The sequence below is a fragment of the Martes martes genome (assembly GCF_963455335.1).
Source record: "Martes martes genome assembly, chromosome: 17".
Lineage (NCBI taxonomy): Eukaryota > Metazoa > Chordata > Mammalia > Carnivora > Mustelidae > Martes > Martes martes.
In genome coordinates this window covers 47,332,619-47,354,831 of record NC_137905.1, presented here as the reverse complement: position 1 = coordinate 47,354,831, position 22,213 = coordinate 47,332,619, and the positions used below count along the sequence as shown (strand labels likewise).

At 50.8% G+C, this 22,213-nt stretch overlaps 1 protein-coding gene across 1 annotated transcript; it reads left to right on the top strand.

The window, feature by feature from the left end:
* The first annotated feature begins 285 nt into the window (after window positions 1-285).
* Window positions 286-5,808, top strand: LOC308358807 (cell adhesion molecule CEACAM6-like). The gene is made up of 4 exons (XM_080829247.1): window positions 286-488; window positions 1,327-1,686; window positions 3,346-3,624; window positions 4,618-5,808. The coding sequence occupies exons 1-4, from the start codon at window positions 425-427 to the stop codon at window positions 4,695-4,697; spliced, it is 783 nt and encodes a 260-aa protein (XP_080685373.1). The 5' UTR covers window positions 286-424; the 3' UTR covers window positions 4,698-5,808.
* The last annotated feature ends 16,405 nt before the right edge of the window (window positions 5,809-22,213 follow it).

Here is a 22,213-nt window from a genome sequence, read left to right as displayed (position 1 = left end):
GACCCTGTACCTTAATCCCAAGCTGTGTGGGTCTCTAGACCCCAAAGCCACAAGCTTGTGCTTGTCCAAATAAGGGCAAGTGTGCGCTCCCCGATTAGCTGGGAAATCACACTTGAAGAGGGAGAGGCCGCAGCAGTTGCCACAGAACGGAAATGTAGACAGAAATGAAAAAGAAAGTAGGGGACAAGGAAGTGGGAAAGGAGGGAAGGAGACTAAGAGGTAGGGGAGAAGAGGGGCGGGACTCTTGCAGAATTCACGCCCCTGCCCATGTGACCCAGCCCGTATTTCCTGCCCCAGGCACAGCACCCTAGAAGGGCAGGAAGGAAGGCAGAGCAGATACATTAGGACACCAGTATCCCTCCTGAGCTTCTCTGGAGAAGAAGCTCTTCTCGCAGAGGGAAGGACAGAGCGGGCAGCAGGCACCATGGAGCCCCCTTCGGCCCCTCCCCGAGGAGGACGTGTCCCCTGGCAGGACCTCCTGCTGGCAGGTGAGAGGGACAGTTCCCTGGGAGGGAGTGGGAAGATGGGAGAAAAAGGAAGGCTGGGGTCTCACAGAGAAAACAGGGCTCTGAGAGGGGACAGGGGAGCAGGGCAGGACTGGGGGAGCCGCTCAGTGACAGGACTGTCTCAGGATCTGGAGGTGGTGAGCAAAGGGCTGTTTCCCAAGTTACTCATCATTGAGAACTGAATCTGGAAAATTGATGATAACAACAACCCTACTGGAGTCCCCATTAGGGACCCTAATTGCTGTCCCTTCCCACCACCCTGAGATCTTGACAAATGCCAGACTTGGAGGGCCCTGGGGACACATTCATTCAGCCCCGAATATTTGCCACCTGCCCCACCACTGGGGTACAGCACAGATCAGACGAGTCCCTGCCCTCCCCGAGCTCACTACTGTGGGGAGGAAGACAGACACCCAGAGACGTCTAGAATGTGAGGTCAGGTACTGACAACATCATGAAGGGAACAGAACAGGGAAAGGTCAGGACGTGAAGACAGAGGGTCTTCAGAGGAGGCGGTCAGGGCAGGTCTTTCCCGAGGACTCCCTGAGTGTGAGCAGGTGTCTGAGGACAGTGAGGGAGTGAGCGACAGATGTGGGAAGAAGTTGTTCCAAACAGAGGAAGTAAGTTCAGAGGTGAAGCAGTGCGGCCATGCCGCTGACCTTGACCAGCAGAGACACACACAGACACACAGATACCCGTGCACACTCACACACATACAACCCAAGCCTGGGCGATGAGGACCTACTCCGTCTGCATAGCCCCAGCTTTCCCTCCAACACCTAGGTCCAGACACTGATCCGTCGGCTCCCTTCCCTCCTAGTCTCGCTCTTAACCTTCTGGAACCCGCCCACCACTGCCCAAGTCACTGTGGAGTCCGTGCCGCCCAGTGCTGCCAAAGGCAAGGACGTCCTTCTGCGAGTACACAATCTGCCTGGGGGTACTGCACGGTTCGACTGGTTCAAAGGGGCCACGGTAGAGGCCAACCGTCATATAGTATCATATATAGTAGATGCACAAGAAACTATCCCAGGACCAGCACACAGCGGCAGAGAGACAGTGTACCCCAATGGATCCCTGCTGATCCGGAACATCACCCTGAAGGACACAGGAGACTACACCCTACGAATCATAAATGGAACTTATGAAGTTGAACAAGTAACTGGACAGCTCCGCGTATTCCGTGAGTAATTCCCTCTCACCTCTGGTGCTGGGTGGGGTGAATTCTTCTTCACACAGGGTGACAGGCCGGGACTGGGCCTCCATCCCTCTCTGCATTATGTCCCGTGTTGGAGGAGGGTTCCAGCATTTAGTGCAGGACACACAGTGGAGACTAACTTCCTAAGATTGGAATTCCTTTCCTGGAATCCAGACCCTGGGATCATCTGAGAAAGACCCTGCAGGGTCAGTCAAGGCCAAGCTTGGGGGTCCCTGATATTCTCACCAGAGCTCAGCTTAGACCACTGTCTCAGGGCTCCTGACTTAGTGACCCTGGGGCATCTGTGCCAGGATGGGGTTGGGGCCCCTGGGCAGAGCTGACTGGGAACAACCATTTCTGGCTGCCCGAGGTGGTCACCAGCCAGTGTTCAGTCTCAAGAGCCACATCGGGGGAGGGGCCGAGCCTGGTCCTTCACCTGGGACTCAGCATGGACAGCACAGACCTAAAAAGTCCCCAGTCCATTAGCCAACTGCTCTGGGGGACTTGGGGGACACCAGAGGAAGGGCAGCACTGCCAGGGAGGAACAGAGCAAAGAGAGGCTCCTGGCCATCCTCCTCCACCAAAAAACAGGCCCAGGGAACCTTCTCTTGTGGAGCAAAGTAGTAACAGCTGCCCTTTGATTCCCCAGCTGCTATAGCCCAAATTGACAACAGGTATTTGGGGTCATTTAAAGGATAATTCACAGGCCTAGCAAGTAGAGGTCATTTATCATTCTTCCTGGTGCATTAAGGGGAAACCAAGGCACAGGGAAATACAGTCACTGAATCAGGGTCACACAGACTGAGGAGTGGCAGATTGGAGTGACCCAGGTTCTGTGTGCAGACACAGCCCTGTCCTCTCCTCCATCAGAGGGAGGGATGCTGGTGTGGGCGGTGAGAGCAAACAGAGGCTCCCTCCGTGTTTGCTCTGGAACCCAACACCCTTTGTCAGAATGAGCTGGCCGCCCCTCAGATGCCCGAGCCTCACCTCCCTGTTCTAGACTTGAGATCTGATTGTTTCCTGGTGTGTTCCTGGCCATCCCACTGGGGTGTCAAGGAAAGGATTGGCCTTCTGCTCCCTACCCTGCCCCTGAAACCAGCCCAGGGTACACATGTAGGAAACTCAGTTGCTTTTGTTTGGGAAGGAAGGAGGGAAGAGTGTGAGTGTCTCTCCCATTGGAGGGCAGGGGGCCACTTGGCCAGACCTCCTGGGATCCTGCACCCCAGATACCTCTCTGAAGAGATGATGGGTCCCTCAGCACCCCTGCCTCCTGCTCATCCGCTCGCTCTCTGCTTGGTCATTGGTCTCGGCTCTTGCTCATGATACCGAGGTTGCTGGCCACACGAGCTAGAGGTTCCTGGTGCTGATACCACAGTGATATCTGGATGAGGCAGACACATGACTAAGGGCCAGAGGGAACCTGAGGGTCAGAGGGGGAGGGACAGCCCTCTCCTTACAGATCATCACCTGAACAGAGACACTCATCCTTCTACAGACAACAGGGCCATCCTCTGGGGCACCTTCACAGAGCTTGCTGGGGCCCTCCGACTGGCTGGCATCTCAGAGAAAGGAGCTTAGCCCCAGGTCCCAGGGACCAGGGACAAGGCCCATTCTCATTAAGCCACTTCCTGTGTTTCCCCACAGAGACCTTGGCCCAGCCCACTCTCCATGCCAGCAACACCACACTCACAGAAGACAAGGACTCTGTGGTCCTGACCTGCTCCACAAACTACACTGGGGTCTCCATTCACTGGCTCTTCAATGGCCAGAGTCTAAAGCTCACGGAGAGGATGACACTGTCCCAGGACAACAGCACCCTCACCATCCGCCCTGTCAGGAAGGAGGATGCCGGGAATTACCAGTGTGAGGTCTCCAACCCAGGCGATTCCAGTGAAAGTGACCCTGTCAGGCTGGGTGTGAGCTGTGAGTGACCCTCGAACTCCCCCCCTTCCTCCCTGTATATTTCATGGCAGGCGGTGTGAAATGGGTGGAGGCCTGCGGGAGGTGGGAGCCTCCTTCAGGGCCTCTAGGGCAATGTGGATAAAATTCCCCAGAAATCGATGAATCTTGTTAGCATCTTGGTTCTGATTTGTACCAGTTGTTGGAACAGGGGCAAGATATTCAACCTCCTGAACCTCATTTCCCTCTTCTCTAAAACTGGAAAGAGCAGCTGGATCCCAGGGATGAGATCATGAGTTCATGAGATGAAATCCTGAGACAGCGTCACACTCAGATTCGGGGCTCAGTCAAATTTTGCAACTATTGTCCTTTGGTTATTAACATTTTTGTTGCCAGCTGTAATGTCTCGGGGAACTGGGATTGAGTGTTGTCTGATGACGTTCCAGCTCTCTGACCTTCACTGATTTACTGATTACAGTACTCACTTCAAACACTCAGTTGTTCATTAGTGAAGCCCTTTACACACTGAGTTGCTCATTGTGCACAGTGGGCATGACACCTGGCCCCTCATGGGCAGGGAAGCAGCAGATGGGATCAACATAAATATTTCCCTCGTGCCTGGCACAGAGCAGACCTCGAAAGCAGTCAGCTGATGTTATTCTCCTTAATCAGTGTTGAGTGGACAGGTTAGGGCCTCCCTCTAAGACCATCAGTGAGGATGGAACAGAAGACACGGGGAAGAGGCATGACATGAGAGGAAAATAAATAGGATTCTGGCCTTGGCCCCCATGGGTGGGGAGAAAATGTGAAAATTAAAGCAAGTCCAGAGTTTCACTGTGAGGAACAGAAATGATGCAGCAGCCAAGGGGATGGGGACACTGTGGTGACAACACACATGCCACCCAGACCTCAATGGCCTTTCCTTCCTCCCTAAGCATGCCCTTCCCACACGGCCACTCCTGGTTTCCCCATATTTGACTTTGGACTCATATCCCTCCCTTTTTCTTTTTATTTCAGATGGAGGAAACACCGCATGCCTCCCTGTGGGGTCCATCATTGTCACTGCAATCGGGGTCCTGGTCGGACTGGCACTATAGTTCCCTCCTGGAGTGTCTCCTGCTCCACACAGTTTTCTCAGAGTTCCACAGAATTTTCAAGACAGATCATCTCAAAATCATACAAATTCGTCCATAGAATAGAGAGGGAATATTGCTCCAACTCATTCCGAGCTTAGTAGAACCTTTACACTGAAATAGGAACAACAACAAAAGTACAAAAAGATGAAAATATCAGGACAATCATACTCATGAACAGAGAGGCAAAAATACTAACAAGGTATTCTCAAACCAAATCCAACAGTATATAGAATAAGGGGCACCTGGGTGGCTCAGTGGGTTAAAGCCTCTGCCTTCGGCTCAGGTCCTGATCTCAGGGTCCTGGGACTGATCCCCATGCCGACCCTGTGCTCAGCAGGGAGTCTGCTTGAGGATTTCTCTCCCTCTCCCACTGTCCCTCGCCTCTCTCAAATAAGTAAATAAATCTTTAACAAAAAGACATTTATAAATGGAAGAGAGCAACAACTTCTAGGGTGCCAGCAATGTTCTGTTGCCTGATCTAGCTGCTAGGTATATGGGTGTGTTCAATTTTTGAAGATTCAGTAAGCAAAACTGTTCATACTGTAACAGTCCTCTTACCCCCTCAGTTTTTTCCATGATACAGACTCTGCGAAAAGACCAGAGCAGACCTGTTGTCTTGTAGAACACCCACATTCTGACTTTGTTTCCTTATGGTGTCATTTCAGTTACTTCTCCAAACCCTGTATTTCCTACAAATTGGAAAATGAATCTCAAAGCTTAAATAGATTTCAGGTTATATTTCTTGAGGGAAGAATCCTTCCTGCACTTTATATGCATCATATCAAGAGGAACATCCTAGTTAGTTGTCTAGATCTCATGCCAGTGTAACTATTTTAGTGACATAAAAGTGAATCAGTGGGCAAGTTTTTTAGGTTTTTATTTCAATTCCAGTTAGCTGGGACACCTGGGCGGCTCAGTCAGTTGCCAGTCTGCTTACTGGTCCGTTGGGTCGTGATCTCAGGGACACGGGATTGAGCCCCTCGAGGGGCTTTGATTAAGGGGGAATCTGCTGGAGATCCTCTCCCTCTGCCCCCCCTTCCCTTGCTCTCAAAAAAATAAATCTTTAAAATTTAAAAAATGAAACAGGGGTGCTGAGTGGCTCATTCAGTTAAGTGTCTACTTTGGTTCAGGTCGTGATCCCAGGGTCCTGAGATCCAGCCTCCTGTCGAGCTCCGCAGGAAGTCTGCTTCTCCCTCTGCCTCTCTCCACCCCCTGCTTGTCCTCCCTCTCCCTTTCTCTCTCAAATCAACAATAAAATCCTTAAAAATAAAATAAAATAAATTCCAGTTAGTTGACATACAGTGTACTGTTAGTTTTAGGTGTACATTATACCAACTGAACACTTCCAGACAACACCTGGTGCCCTCCCTAATCCTCATCTCCTCTTTCACTCATTCCCCACCCACCTCCCGTCTGGCAACCATCAGCTTGTTCTCAATAGTTAAGAATCTGTCTCTTGGTTTGCCTCTCTCTTTCTCTCTCCTTTTCCCCTATTCTAATTTGCTTTGTTTCTTAAATTCCACATGATTGAAATCATATGGTATTTCTCTGATGTGTTTCTGACTGATGTATTTCCTGTAGCATAATACATGCAGCTCCGCCCACATTGTTGCAAATGAAAAGATTTCATTCTTTTTTTATTGGCTGAGAAGTATTCCATTATATATATATATATATATATATATATATATATATACACACACACACACACACACACACACACATCACACACACACACACACACACACATATATATATATATATATATATATATATACACCACACCCTCTTTATCCATTCTTCAACTGATGGACATTTGGGCTGTTTCCATAGCATGGCTATTGTAGGTAATGCTCCTGTAAGCATCGGGTGCGTGTATCCCTTCGAATTAGTATTTCTGCATCCTTTGGTTAAATACACTTGCTGGATCACCCAGACTGGCTGTACCAGTTTACATTCTCACCAACATGCAGGAGTGCTCCCCTTCCTAATCAGTGGGCATCTTTTGTGCAAAGACAGATGTGTATGCAGAAATTACAAGATTAGAAAGCCATCTACCATGCTGCTCCCCAACAGAATGAAAGCTCTTTATGGCAAGCCACAGCCAACATCATACTCAGTGAGGAAAGGCTGAAAGCATCTCTATTAGAATCAGAAACAGGACAAGGGTGCTCATCCTCACCACTTCTATTTAGCAGAATTCTGAGACTCTTGACCAAAGCAATTAGACAAGAAAAAGAAATAAAAGGCATTCATGCCAGAAAAAAAGAAGTAAAATTCTCTTTGTGTGTACGCAACATGATCTTATATGGAGAAAACTCCAAAAGCTCCATGAAAAAACGTTCTGAACTAATATACAAATTTAAGGAAGCTACAAGATGCAAAACCAGTCTGCAGAAATCAGGGCATTTCTATACACCAACAAATAGCCTGTGGGCAACCATTGGGAAATAGAGAAAATATTCCCATTTCCAATGGTGTCAGAAACAACGAAATGCTTTGCTGTGGGGGGGCCCTGAGAGGTGGAAGCAGGCCCCTGGGGAGGCAGGGAATAGTCCAGTCTGTAGTGGCAGAGGCAAGAAGAGAAGCAAAGACAAAGACACCAGGGATTCAGGGTCTACTCGTGGGAAGCAAGACAAGGGTCCCCATTGGCCACCACCAAGAAAGCAGAGTCTGTGGTTTTGGATCACTGCCCAAAGATGCACTTGCTGGTATCTTGGCATTTGGCTTTGGAAAGGCTTCATACGTAGGAGAATGGCAGAGGAAATTCCATTCCTTGGACAATCTGCTCTTTTTGGGTCCAGGGAATCGCAGCAACTGCTGCTTATGTGTCAACAAGGCAAAATAAAGGATCCACTAAATGAAAGGGACATTCACAGCCTTCACCTTCCTACACTCTGCATCTGTGGCTTTTGAAGTTTCTTACATCTCTGAATTTGTACACATTTAAAATTTCATGTGTACTTCAAAATAATGTACTTAGAATGGAGAGAAACACCGTGATAACCTCACTCTATGGGGATGGTTTCTGCAGAAGAGTCTCAATGCAATTAACAGTAAATGTTTTCCTGCTGTTTAAGAACCTATTGAAGGGTACCTGGGTGGCTCAGTGGGTTAAAGCAAATGGAACACCACACCGAGATGCCACTTCACAATCAGCGGACTGGCTAAAATATTAAGAGGACTTTCCAAACTAAGTGTCGAGGATGGGGGGCAACTGGAAATCTCCCACATTGCTAGGAGAAAATAAACTTACAGCTACTTTGGAAAACTGTAGCGTGTTCTTCCAGACATTAAAGGTGTGCCTCCTCAGCGATCCCGTCACTGCACTCGTGGGTGGGACTCTATCCCAGAGAAATGAAAGCTCCAGCCACTTCAAAGACTCGTGCACAAAAGTTGCTGGCGGGTGTGCTTGTAATAGCCCAGAGTTGGAAACCACAAATGAGGGAATAAATTAAAGCACAACTTTCTGAATCCTTCCAATGTAAGGATAAAAAAGAAAAGGGATACAAAAGGGATAAACTAAGATATAAAAGGGGGGAAAATGAGGATACTTGCAATAAAATGCAGTTGTGGGGGTTTTTTAATATAATTTTTTATTTTTTGTTAACATATAATGTATTATTAGCCCCAGGGGTACAGGTCTGTGAATCGCCAGGTTTACACACTTCACAGCACTCACCATAGCACATACCTTCCCCAATGTCCATAACCCAACCACCCTCTCCCTACCCCCCTCCCCACGGCCACCCTCAGTTTGTTTTGTGAGATTAAGAGTCTCTTATGGTTTGTCTCCCTCCCGATCGCATCTTGATTCATTAATCTTTTCCTACCCTCCAAACCTCCCACGTTGCCTCTCAACTCCTTCATATCAGGGAGATCATATGATAATTGTCTTTCTCTGATTGCCTTATTTTGCTAAACATAATACCCTCTAGTTCCATCCACATGGTCGCAAATGGCAAGATTTCATTTCTTTCGATGGCTGCATAGTATTCCATTGTAGATATACACCACATCTTCTTTATCCATTCAGCTGTTGATGGACATCTAGGTCCTTTCCATAGTTTGGCTATTGTGGACATTGCTGCTACAACATTCGGGTGCACGTGCCCCTTTGGATCACTACATTTGTATCTTTAGGGTAAATACCCAGTAGTGCAATTGCTGGGTCGTAGGGTGGCTCTATTTTCAACTTTTTGAGGAAGCTCCATGCTGTTTTCCAGAGTGGTTGCACCAGCTTGCATTCAGTTGTGGGTTATTTTAAAAACCACACTGAGTATAAAAGTTGACCCCGGCCCCAAATCGTAGTCTACGGTTCAAATTTTCAAACTTCTAAAAAATGCACGCTAATCAAGAATAGCAAAAGCAAATGTAAGGTTTCATGGAAACATGGGGAAGGAGCGTCAGAGGGGGCGGAATGAAGAATAAAGAAGATGTGAGGAGACTTTGAGAGGAAGGGAATACTCAGAATCTTCATGTAGGAATGACTTCTCCGCATGCCCGTGGAAAAATGTATTCAATTCTACACTTTCAATATGTTGAACTTCTGTATGTCAACTACAATTCAATAAAGGGGTTAAAAATTCTATGTCCATATATGAAACATTACTTAATGTACAAATTTTTAAAAATAATTGGATAGGGGCTCCTACATGGCTCAGCTGTTAAGCGTCTGCCTTCAGCTCAGGTCATGATCCCAGGGTCCTGGGATCGAGCCCGAATCGGGCTCCCTGCTCAGCAGGAAGCCTGCTTCTCCCTCTCCCACTCCCCCTGCTGTGTTCCCTCTCTCGCTGTGTCTCTCTCTGTCTAATAAACAAATAAAATATTTAAAAAATAATAATAATCTGACAGCAGGACTTCTTCTTCCACATTTCCTGCACAGGCCACCAGAGGGCGGTAGAGCTGCGCCGCAGCCTGGAGCCTTCCTCAGCCCAGCCACAGCCCAGCAGGCTCTGAGCCTCCCCGGCCTCACTCACTCACAGTCCTCCTGGCTCCTCGGGCTCCCCGCACTGGACCCCGCCAGCCCCTCAGCCAGCCAGGCATCTGCCCGCTGAGACTGGTCCCTCTGTGGACAGCTCGTCCCTCCACACTCTGTCTTTCAAGGGGCGAAGGGGCGAAGGTCCACTCATGCTTCCAGTCTCAGCCAAAAGGTCACTTTCTCAGGAGTGCTCCATGGGACCCCCATCAGCTAAGACCCCCTGACATGCTCCAGACGCACCAGATACTTTCCCTTCCTGGCCTTTCTCTTGATTATAATTGACTCCTCAATGCCATGACTTTCTAGTGCCGCTGGCCCTGGTATAGGGTAAACCCCACGAGTCCAGGGCCCACATCTATCCTGTTCTCTGTGGAGTTCCCCAGATCCAGCCCAGGGCCTGACACATCACAGATGCCCAGTAAATACTCATTGAGGGCATGAGGGAGAGCACACAATGTCCCCCCATGTGAACCTGGGGTCAGAGCCTCTTCCCTGCAGACTGAGGCCACTGGCATCAGTATGGGAGGAGGCCAGCACCTGCCCAAAGCTGCCCCTGTAAGCTGTCGGGCCTTTACTCCTCCTAGATTCAGGAGGGAGGACAGGGGCCTCCTGCAGTTAGAGGTCGGACCCCCATTCATTCCCACAACACGGACACCCCCTCCCATCTGGCTCTTGTGAATGACTTCTCCCCTTGGAAGACCTGGGTGGGCAGCCTGTGTCCTTCCTCTTCTCTCAGAGATCTGACCTCGCACAAATTCTGGATCACAAACCCAGGGGAGTTCAGAGCCCCACCCTGACCTCCAAAGACATCAGGAGGCGACTCCTCATCCTAAGGGCCCCTGGTCTGTGCGGACACCTGCTATGTCTCCCCGAAGATGTCTCAGTAGCCCAAGGTGTCCTGGGGAACGAGGGGGAAATTCCCAGGTAGGTGAGACAGGAGAACCCAGCATCTGCTTGTGTTTCCCCAGGGCTGAGTCTCTGGGTAGGGCCACCCCAGCTCCTGGTTCCTGTGGGGAGACCCAGAGCAGAGGAGAGACAGGGACACAGATGGCTCCCCTCCCTGTTGTGATGGGGAGACAGGACATTGTGGGATCCAGCCCCCAGGCTGGCCCCTTTCCCAAAGGCTCAAGAGACCCCCTACGAGGTCATTCCTTGAAATCATGAGGACAGAAAGCTCCTGCTGAGGGAGCAAATCCCTCTGGGTGGAGAATTCTCCTAACATAAGACCAGGAATCTTCTAGACTGTACCTGTCTTCTCCCAGGGCTCATGCAGCCCTAGGATGGAGTCAGGCAGTTTAGGACCCACAGGGACCAGGACCCAGTCCCTCACCTCTGCCCAGGGCTCAGGGACCCTCATCCTTTGGAGCCTGGTCACCATCCCAGATGCTTCCCCCAGACTCGCCTCCAGGGGACGACATAGGGACACGCTGGCAACACAGAGGACATTAAACACTGAAGCTGGCTTTGGCTGAGGAGGGTCTCTGACCCTGGAAGCAAAGTCCGGGCTGGTGACACCCAGGGATGGACCGGGGGTCCCTCCCATGTCATCACCCGGCCTGCCCCTTTCTCACCCCCAGAGTCATCTCTGGGACCTTGCTGCCAGGAGTCAGTCCAACCTCCCCAGAGCCCGTGAGAGCACTGGGGAGACCGGTGCCCAGCTGGCCTTCCCTGTCACAAACAGAAATCATCCCCGGGATCTGGGGACCCTGGGGCTCTGTGTGTGGTGCCCACAGACTCAAGGCCAGGACACAACAGGGGAGTGGGGAGAAGGGCCATCCTCTAAGGGAACCTGGTCCCCCTAGTCTTGCTATTCAGAGTGTGCTCCCCGGGCCAGGACGGTCAGCATCACCTGGGAGCTTGGTAGAGGCAGACGCTGGGGTCCACTCCACACCCGCTGAGTCAGACTCTGCATTTTCACAGGATCTGCAAAGCCTCCGGGGCACAGGAGGGGCAGAGGCGGCCCCACCCCCACATCATGGGGTCTCAGCCTGGCTGGGCATCTGCTGAAGCAGCATTTCTAGGTGTCCCCTGGGCATTCACAGTCTTGATCCGGTTCCACAGGTGGTTCCAGCGCACAGTGGGGCTGACATCCCAGGGACAGGAGTTCCTGAGGCAGCCCCCAGGCTCCTGCTCCGAAGGGGAAAGCCACAAGGGGAGGAGAGAGGGCTGTGGGGGCACTGACCCTGTACCTTAACCCCAAGCTGTGTGGGTCACTAGACCCCAATGCCACAAGCTTGTGCTTGTCCCAACAAGGGCATTTGCGCGCTTTCCCATATGCTGGGAAATCACAGCTGAAGAGGGAGAGGCCTCAGCCGTTCCCAGGGAACCGAAATGTAGACAGAAATGAAAGGGGTCGGGGCCAAGAAAGTCAGGAGGGAGGGGAGGAGGATGGAAGGGAGGAAGGGCGGGGACCTGTCAGAGACCCCGCCCCCGGCCCACGTGACTCCGCCCAGTGCTCCTCTGCTCAGGGGCCCCTCAGAGCCCAAGGAGGAAGGGCCGCCAAGGTGACAAGTCAGGACAGCAGTGCTCCTCCTGAGCGTTTCTAGAGCAGAAGCTCTTCTCACAGAGGGAAGGACAGAGCGGGCAGCAGGCACCATGGAGCCCTCCTCGGCCCCTCCCCGAGGAAGACTGGTCCCCTGGCAGGACCTCCTGCTGGCAGGTGAGAGGGACAGTTCCCTGGGAGGAAGTGGGAAGATGGGAGAAAAAGGAAGGCTGGGGTCTCACAGGGAAAACAGGGCTCTGAGAGGGGACAGAGAAGCAGGGCAGGACTGGGGGAGCCGCTCAGCGACAGGACTGTCTCATGACCTAGGAGTGGTGAGTCAAGGGCTGTTTCCCAAGTTACTCATCACTGAGGACTGAATTGGGAAAACTGACGATAACACCAACTAGGGACCCTAATCATTGCCCCTTCCGACCAACCTGAGATCTTGACAAGGGCCAGACTTGGAGGGCCCTGGGGACACTTTCATTCAGGCCCAGTATTTGCCAGCTGCCCTACCACTGGGGTACAGCACAGATCAGACGAGTCCCTGCCCTCCCCGTGCTCACTTCTGTGGGGACGAAGACAGACACCCAGAGACGTCTAGAATGTGAGGTCAGGCATGACAAGCATCATGAAGGGAACAGAACAGGGAAAGGTCAGGACGTGGAGACAGAGGGTCGTCAGAGGAGGCGGTCAGGGCAGGCGTCTCCCGAGGACCCCTGAGCATGAGCAGGTATCTGAGGACAGTGAGGGAGTGAGCGACAGACATGGGAGGAAGTTGTTCCAAACAGAGGGAGTAAGTTCAGAGGTGAAGCAGTGTGGCCATGCCACTGACCTTGACCAGCAGAGACACACACAGGCACACAGATACCCGTGCACACTCACACACATACAACCCAAGCCTGGGCGATGAGGACCTACTCCGTCTGCATAGCCCCAGCTTTCCCTCCAACACCTAGGTCCGGACACTGATCCGTCGGCTCCCTTCCCTCCTAGTCTCGCTCTTAACCTTCTGGAACCCGCCCACCACTGCCCAAGTCACTGTGGAGTCCGTGCCGCCCAGTGCTATCGAAGGGAAGGACGTCCGTCTGCAAGTCCATAATCTGCCTGGGGATACTGCAAGCCTAGACTGGTTCAAAGGGACCACAAGAGAGGAGAACCGTCGTATTGTATCATATATAGTAGATACACAACAAACTCTCCCAGGACCTGCACACAGCGGCAGAGAGACAGTGTACCCCAATGGATCCCTGCTGTTCCGGAACATCACCGTGAGGGACACAGGAGACTACACCCTACATATCATAAGTAGAAATTTTGAAGTGGCACGTGTAACTGGACAGCTCCGCGTATTCCGTGAGTAATTCCCTCTCACCTCTGGTGCTGGGTGGGGTGAATTCTTCTTCACACAGGGTGACAGGCCGGGACTGGGCCTCCATCCCTCTCTGCATTACGTCCCGTGTTGGGGGAGGGTTCCAGCATTTAGTGCAGGACACACAGTGGAGACGAACTTCCTAAGATTGGAATTCCTTTCCTGGAATCCAGACCCTGGGATCATCTGAGAAGGAACCTGCAGGGGCCAGTCAGGGCCAAGCTTGGGGGGTTCCCTGATATTCTCACCAGAGCTCAGCCCAGACCACTATCTCAGGGCTCCTGACTTAGTGACCCTGGGGCATCTGTGCCAGGATGGGGTTGGGGCTCCTGGACAGAGCTGACTGGGAGCAACAATTTCCCTGCTGCCCGAGGTGGTCACCAGCCAGTGTTCAGTCTCAAGAGCCACATCTGGGGAGGGGCCGAACCTGGTCCTTCACCTGAGATTCAGCATGGACAGCACAGACCTAAAAAGTCCCCAGTTCATTAGCCATCTGCTCTGGGGGGCTTGAGGGAGGAACAGGGAGGAACAGAGCAAAGAGAGGCTCCAGGCCACCCCTCATCCTCTAAGAATCAGGCCCAGAAAACCTCTTGCGGAGCAAAGTAGTAACAGCTGCCCCTTGATTGGCCAGTCGCTATAGCCCAAATTTGGGTCAGGTATTTGGGGTAATTTAAATGTTTTATTAATTACTTAATTAATTAATTTATTTATTTGACAGACAGAGATCACAAGTAGGCAGAGAGGAAGGCAGAGAGAGAGGGGGAAGCAGGCTCCCCGCTGAGCAGAGAGCCTGATGCGGGGCTCAATCCCAGGACCTCGAGATCATGACCCGAGCCGAAGGCAGAGGCTCAACCCACTGAGCCACCGAGGCGCCCCTATTTGGGGTCATTTAAAAGATAATTCACAAGCCTAGCAAGTACAGGTCATTTATCATTATTCCTGGTGCATTAAGAGGAAACCAAGGCACAGGGAGACACAGTCACTGAATCAGGGTCACACAGACTGAGGAGCAGCAGATCAGAGTGACAAAGGTTCTATGTGCAGACACAGCCCCGTCCTCTCCTCCTTCAGAGGGAGGGATGCTGGTGTGGGTGATGAGAGCAAACAGAGGCTCCCTCCGTGTTTGTGTTTGGTCTGGAACCCAACACCCTTTGTCAGCAAGCAGAGGCAGAATGAGCTGGCCGCCCCTCAGATGCCTGAGCCTCACCTCCCTGTGCTGGACTTGGGATCTGATTGTTTCCTGGTGTGTTCCTGGCCCTCCGACTGGGGTGTCCAGGGAAAGGATTGGCCTTCTGCTCCCCACTCTGCCCCTGAAACCAGCCCAGGGTCCACATGTAGGAAACTCAGTTGCTTTTGTTTGGGAAGGAAGGAGGGAAGGGTGTGGGTGTCTCTCCCGACGAGGGCAGGGAGCCTCTTGGCCAGACCTCCTAGGATCCTGTACTCAGGGCGCCTCTCTGAAGAAATGATGGGTCGTTCCTTTACTCACCACCCCTGCCTCCTGCTCATTCCCTCGATCTCTGCTGGTCATTGGTCTCGGCTCTTGCTCATGATACCGAGGTTGCTGGCCACATGAGCTAGAGGTTCCTGGTGCTGATACCACAGTGATGTCTGGGTGGAGCAGACACATGACGAAGGACCAGAGGGAACCTGAGGGTCACAGGGCAAGGGACAGCCCTCTCCTTACAGATCATCACCTGAACAGAGACACTCATCCTTCTGCAGACAGCAGGGCCATCCTCTGGGGCCCCTTCACAGAGCTCACCGGGGCCCTCGGACTGGCTGGCATCTCAGAGGAAGGACTGTGGCTCCATGCCCCAGGGGCCCATTCTCATCAGCCACCTCCTGTGTTTCCCCACAGAGCCCTTGGCCCAGCCCACTCTCCGTGCCAGCAACACGGCAGTCAAAGAAGACGACTCTGTGGTCCTGACCTGCTCCACAAATAACACTGGGGTCTCTATCGGGTGGCTCTTCAATGGCCAGAGTCTAAAGCTCACGGAGAGGATGACACTGTCCCAGGACAACAGCACCCTCACCATCCGCCCTGTCAGGAAGGAGGATGCCGGGAATTACCAGTGTGAGGTCTCCAACCCAGGCGATTCCAGGAAAAGTGACCCTGTCAGGCTGGGTGTGAGCTGTGAGTGACCCTCGAACTCCCCCTCTTCCTCCCTGTATATTTCATGGCAGGCGGTGTGAAATGGGTGGAGGCCTGCGGGAGGTGGGAGCCTCCTTCAGGGCCTCTAGGGCAATGTGGATAAAATTCCCCAGAAATCGATGAATCTTGTTAGCATCTTGGTTCTGATTTGTACCAGTTGTTGGAACTGGGGCAAGACGTTCAACCTCCTGAACCTCATTTTCCTCTTCTCTAAAACTGGAAAGAGCAGCTGGATCCCAGGGAAGTTGTGAGAGTAGTTAGTATGAGTTCATGAGATGAAATCCTGAGACACGGTCACACTCAGATTCGGGACTCAGTCGAATTTAGCAACTATTGTCCTTTGGTTATTAACATTTTTGTTGCCAGCTGTAATGTCTCGGGGAACTGGGATTGAGTGTTGTCTGATGACCTTCCAGCTCTCTGACCTTCACTGATTTACTGATTACAGTACTCACTTCAAACACTCAGTTGTTCACTAGTGAAGCCCTTTACACACTGAGTTACTCATTGTGCACAGTGGGCGTGACACTTGGCCCCTCATGGGCAGGGAAGCAGCAGATGGGATCAACATAAATATTTCCCTCGTGCCTGGCACAGAGCAGACCTCGAAAGCAGTCAGCTGATGTTATTCTCCTTAATCAGTGTTGAGTGGACAGGTAAGGGCCTCCCTCTAAGACCATCAGTGAGGATGGAACAGAAGACACGGGGAAGAGGCATGACATGAGAGGAAAATGAACAGGATTCTGGCCTTGGCCCCCATGGGTGGGGACAAAATGTGAAAATTAAAGCAAGTCCAGAGTTCACTGTGAGGAACAGAAATGATGCAGCAGCCAAGGGGATGGGGACACTGGTGACAACACACATGCCACCCAGACCTCAGTGGCCTTTCCTTCCTCCCGAAGCATGCCCTTCCCACATGGCCACTCCTGGTTTCCCCATATTTGACTTCGGACTCATATCCCTCCTTTTTTCTTTTTATTTCAGATGGAGGAAACACCGCATGCCTCCCTGTGGGGTCCATCATTGTCACTGCAATCGGGGTCCTGGTCGGACTGGCACTATAGTTCCCTCCTGGAGTGTCTCCTGCTCCACACAGTTTTCTCAGAGTTCCACAGAATTTTCAAGACAGATCATCTCAAAATCATACAAATTCATCCATAGAATAGAGAGGGACTATTGCTCCAACTCATTCTGAGGTTAGAAGAACCTTTAAATTGAAACAGGAACAACAACAAAAGTACAAAAAGATGAAAATATCAGGACAATCATACTCATGAACAGAGAGGCAAAAATACTAACAAGGTATTCTCAAACCAAATCCAACTGTATATAGAATAAGGGGCACCTGGGTGGCTCAGTGGGTTAAAGCCTCTGCCTTCGGCTCAGGTCGTGATCTCAGGGTCCTGGGATCGAGCCCCGCACCGGGCTCTCTGCTCAGCAGGGAGCCTGCTTCCTCCTCTCTCTCTCTCTGCCTGCCTCTCTGCCTACTTGTGATCTCTGTCTGCCAAATAAATAAATAAAATCTTTAAAAAAAAAAAAAAAAGACAGTACACTGTGACTGAATTCCAGTTGTCCCAGCAAAGCAATGGTGATTCAACATTAGAAAGTTATAAATGGGGGCACCTGGGTGACTCAGTGGGTTAGGCAGCTGGCCCTTGATTGTGGCTCAGGTCATGATCTCAGGGTCCTGGGACTGATCCCCATGTCGGCCCTGTGCTCAGCAGGGAGTCTGCTTGAGGATTTCTCTCCCTCTCCCACTGCCCCTCGCCTCTCTCAAATAAATAAATAAATCTTTAACAAAAAGACATTTATAAATGGAAGAGAACAACAACTTCTAGGGTGCCAGCAATGTTCTGTTGCCTGATCTAGCTGCTAGGTACATGGGTGTGTTCAATTTTTGAAGATTCAGTAAGCAAAACTGTTCATACTGTAACAGTCCTCTTACCCCCTCATTTTTTTCCATGATACAGACTCTGCGAAAAGACCAGAGCAGACCTGTTGTCTTGTAGAACACCCACATTCTGACTTTGTTTCCTTATGGTGTCATTTCAGTTACTTCTCCAAACCCTGTATTTCCTACAAATTGGAAAATGAATCTCAAAGCTTAAATAGATTTCAGGTTATATTTCTTGAGGGAAGAATCCTTCCTGCACTTTATATGCATCATATCAAGAGGAACATCCTAGTTAGTTGTCTAGATCTCATGCCAGTGTAACTATTTTAGTGACATAAAAGTGAATCAGTGGGCAAGTTTTTTAGGTTTTTATTTCAGTTCCAGTTAGCTGGGACACCTGGGCGGCTCAGTCGGTTGCCAGTCTGCTTACTGGTCCGTTGGGTCGTGATCTCAGGGACACGGGATTGAGCCCCTCGAGGGGCTTTGCTTAAGGGGGAATCTGCTGGAGATCCTCTCCCTCTGGCCCCCCCCTTCCCTTGCTCTCAAAAAAATAAATCTTTTTTTTTTTAAAGATTTTATTTATTTATTTGACAGACAGATCACAAGTAGGCAGAGAGGCAGGCAGAGAGAGAGAAGGGAGGAAGCAGGCTCCCTGCTGAGCAGAGAGCCCCATGCGGGGCTTGATCCCAGGACCCTGGGATCATGACCTGAGCCGAAGGCAGAGGCTTTAACCCACTGAGCCACCCAGGTGCCCCAAAAAAATAAATCTTTAAAATTTAAAAAATGAAACAGGGGTGCTGAGTGGCTCATTCAGTTAAGTGTCTACTTTGGTTCAGGTCATGATCCCAGGATCCTGAGATCCAGCCTCCTGTCGAGCTCCGCAGGGAGTCTGCTTCTCCCTCTGCCTCTCTCCACCCCCTGCTTGTCCTCCCTCTCCCTTTCTCTCTCAAATCAACAATAAAATCCTTAAAAATAAAATAAAATAAATTCCAGTTAGTTGACATACAGTGTACTGTTAGTTTTAGGTGTGTTGGGTCCCCCAGAAAATGGATACCCCAATAATGGGTCCGTGACTAAAGGAGCGAGACTGACACAAAGCAAAAGTCAAGCAAAGTTTTATTTAGTGCCAAGCATCAGGAATCAAACCGACCATCAAACAGACTGGCCAGGGCCTCCCCTTACAGAGAGGATGACCCCTCCCTGCTTTCCAGACTAACTTCTATAGAGCAAAGGCCATGTGGTTGGGCCTGGCCACACACAGGTGGCCAAGGAAATTGTAACACAGAGAGAAAGCTGTACAGTCATGCTACGTGACCAACTGAATTGCAATTTACCCTAGTAGACATTTGATTTAGCCTATCACACCTTGGTTAGGGTTGGTGCCAAAAGGCTCCCAAAGAGCGGGGGTGGGGGGGGCCCATACTCCTTGGTAACTAGGAGACAGTTTGCGCCCTCACTTATTGAATACCTCCACGTGGCCTGACACACCCTTGTACTTGGACTTTGTTACCTGGGACTGGTTTTGGGGGTGGGAGGCAAAGTCAATTTAAGTTTTACAACATAATGGCAGTTCAACCGGGGTAAGGCTGCTCTGGCTGAATAGGTCCTTACATTCTCCCCTTTTCTTTGGAGATTAGTCAAATCTTTGACTTTTCAGCCAGTTCTATGTCCCTTTTAACGGCTGCCAGACTGTTTTAATGACTCCAGTGTGATTTACCCAAAAACAGCATTTCTCTCTTAGAGCTACGCAGAGCCCCCTCTTTTTAGAAATAGTACATCAAGCCCTAATTGTCTATTTCCCACCTATATTTTAACTATAGGAGCAACAATGAACTCAATGAACTTAGAGTTTGAGTCTTAGCTTCGGTCCATGATCGGCGGGGTCCACTGGCAGCGGGATCCACCTCTGGGGGGCGTCCTCATCCTTGGCTCGTTTGACTTTCACCGCCGTGGGGGTGGTCGGGATGACAGTAAATGGTCCCTTCCAGCGAGGCTCCAAGCCTCCCACTTGGCGGCAGCGCATCCAAACCAAAACCCTGGATTGGCAAGGATGTGGCTCCTTCCAAGACAGACTGCAATGCGTGCAGTGACTGGAGTACAGACTGATCAGTCATTTCTGCTAGGACAACCTCTTGTAGCCAAGGGCAGAGCAGGGGGGTGTCTCTTGAACATTATCTCAAATGGGGTCACCTTGTTTAAGCAGGGTGTACATCACGCCCTAAGGAGGCCGAAAGGAAGGAGATCCACCCATCCATCGCCAGCCTCCAGAATTAGCTCTGCCAAGGTCTCTTTGAGAGTCTGGTTCATTCTCTCTCCTTGCCCAGAGCTCTGGGGCCGGTAGGCACAATGTAGTTTCCAATTAGTGCCCATGGCCTTGGCCAATGCCTGTTAGACTGAACTCACAAATGCAGGGCCGTTGTCTGACCCAATCACGAGAGGTAACCCAAACCTCTAGTAGCTTTTTAGCTACCACTCCTGCCATCTCATGTTTGGCAGAAAAAAAAGCCTCTACCCAGCCTACCATCGGTATAGATGTTCTCGGTCTTACCCTTGGCCATCTGTAGTGCCTTGGTGAGTGCGACGAGCTCCGCTTTTTGCGCTGAAGTTCCGTGTGGCAGGGCTGTCATCCAGAGTTCCTGCTTAGGAGAAACCACCCCAGCCCCCACATACCTCTTTCCATCGACCATGTAGCTACTCCCGTCTGTGAACAGAGTCATATCTCCGCATCTGGGAGGGGAGGGTCTCTAAGATCCGGCCTCATTCCTGTGACCTGGGTTAGGACCTCCCCGCAGTCATGTGGGTGGTCAGTACTCACTGGCAGCAACGTGGCTGGATTTAGCACCGCCAGTGCCGGAAAGTCACTTTTGGTTCCTTGAGGAGGAGGGCCTGATACCCCATCACTCAGGCGTTTGTCATCCACTGGTCTGGTGGAGTCCGGAGAAGGCCCTCGATAGTGTGGGTGGTGGTCAGATGAGATTTTGAGGGGCGCCTAGGTGGCTCAGTGGGTTAAGCCTCTGCCTTCAGCTCAGGTCACGATCTCAGGGTCCTGGGATCGAGCCCCGCATCGGGCTCTCTGCTCAGCAGGGAGCCTGCTTCCCTCCCTCTCTCTGCTTGCCTCTCTGCCTACTTGTGACCTCTCTGTCAAATAAATAAAATCTTTAAAAAAAAAAAAAAAAAGAGATTTTGACCCAAAGTCAGTTTGCTTGCATCCTTGACCAATTATGGTCAGCAATTATGCGGAGGCAAGGGGGGGAGCCCAGCCACTCCTGGAACTAATTTTTTGTTAAGATAGGTTACTGGCCTTTGCCAAGGCCCCAGAGTCTGAGTCAAACCTCCCTTAGTATAGGCTACTGGCCTTTGCCAAGGCCCCAGAGTCTGAGTCAAACCTCCCTTAGTCAGTTCGTAGAGAGATTGCGCCATCTCCGTGAACTGCTGTATCCACAGCCTACAGTAGTCCACCGTCCCAAGAAACTCCCTCTTGGAGATCAAAGCCTAAATAAGTGGCATGGCTCTGACAAAGCTGTGCTTTCATTGCTGACACCTGATACCCTTTTCCTGCAGAGTCTGTTAAGACAGGTCTCTGTGGAGGCCAAGAAAAATAAGGCTGTACCCACCTCGAGTCTAACCCTGACACAAGTACAGCCATCTTGGCAAAGCAAAAGCTGGCACCTTGCACCCCCTCTCCACCGGCTGCCCTCCCCTCGGTAGTATGTGTGACATTCCTCAGCCACCCCTGGCTGCCCTAAAAGAAGAACAAATAGTTAACTTGCAGAGATCACAATCCTGCAAGACAGGAGTCTCCCTTGGTTTACCAATGTCCTAGTGATTTACAACAAGGAAGCTATCTTCTCAATAGCACGATTTCCAGAGGCAAATAACTCAGTTCCTCAAGCCCTAAATGAAGTTAAATTTCTTCTAAACCCAAATCTCACTAACAAGGACACTTGATAGGAGAAATGTGAAACTTTATCTCTAAAACCTCTAAGAGAGTGTCAGCAATCATTCCCAAGTGCATGACCCACTGATATACATCTAAAGGGTCTCACAAGAAGATTTTTATTATTGGTAATGAATAACCTTTTCCCCAGACAACAGCGAGCCCCTCAAGGTCCTGGAGACCTTGCTTCCAAAATTCCTTAAGAGACTTACATCATCCATAACCCCCTCTGTCCTCACCCACCGCTGAGTCCACCCCTACTCTGCCTTTCAAAACTCTGACTGTAATCTGGTTCAGGGTCCAAGTCCCTACTCTGCTGCGTCGGGTATACTTGGGCCCAAGCTTAAGCTTGCCAAATAAACCCTAATGTGATTGCATTGGTACTTGGCTCCTTGGTTCTCTCTCGGATGTGAAAACTCGGGCACATTTGGAGGTTCCACCAAGATCTGGGAGACTCCCAGGACCCCAACCTGGACGGTCTTGCACTGGCTGGTAAGTGCACTCGTCATCTATTTGCACGCATACTTTGAGAGCTCCAATCTGCATTTTTTTTTTTTTTTTAGGAATTCCAACTCGTATTTGGGTACACATTGGCTCAAGCGGACTCGTGGCGGGCCGTCCCCTGCCGTTTCAGGGGGAGTGAGAGTCCCCCTAAGCAG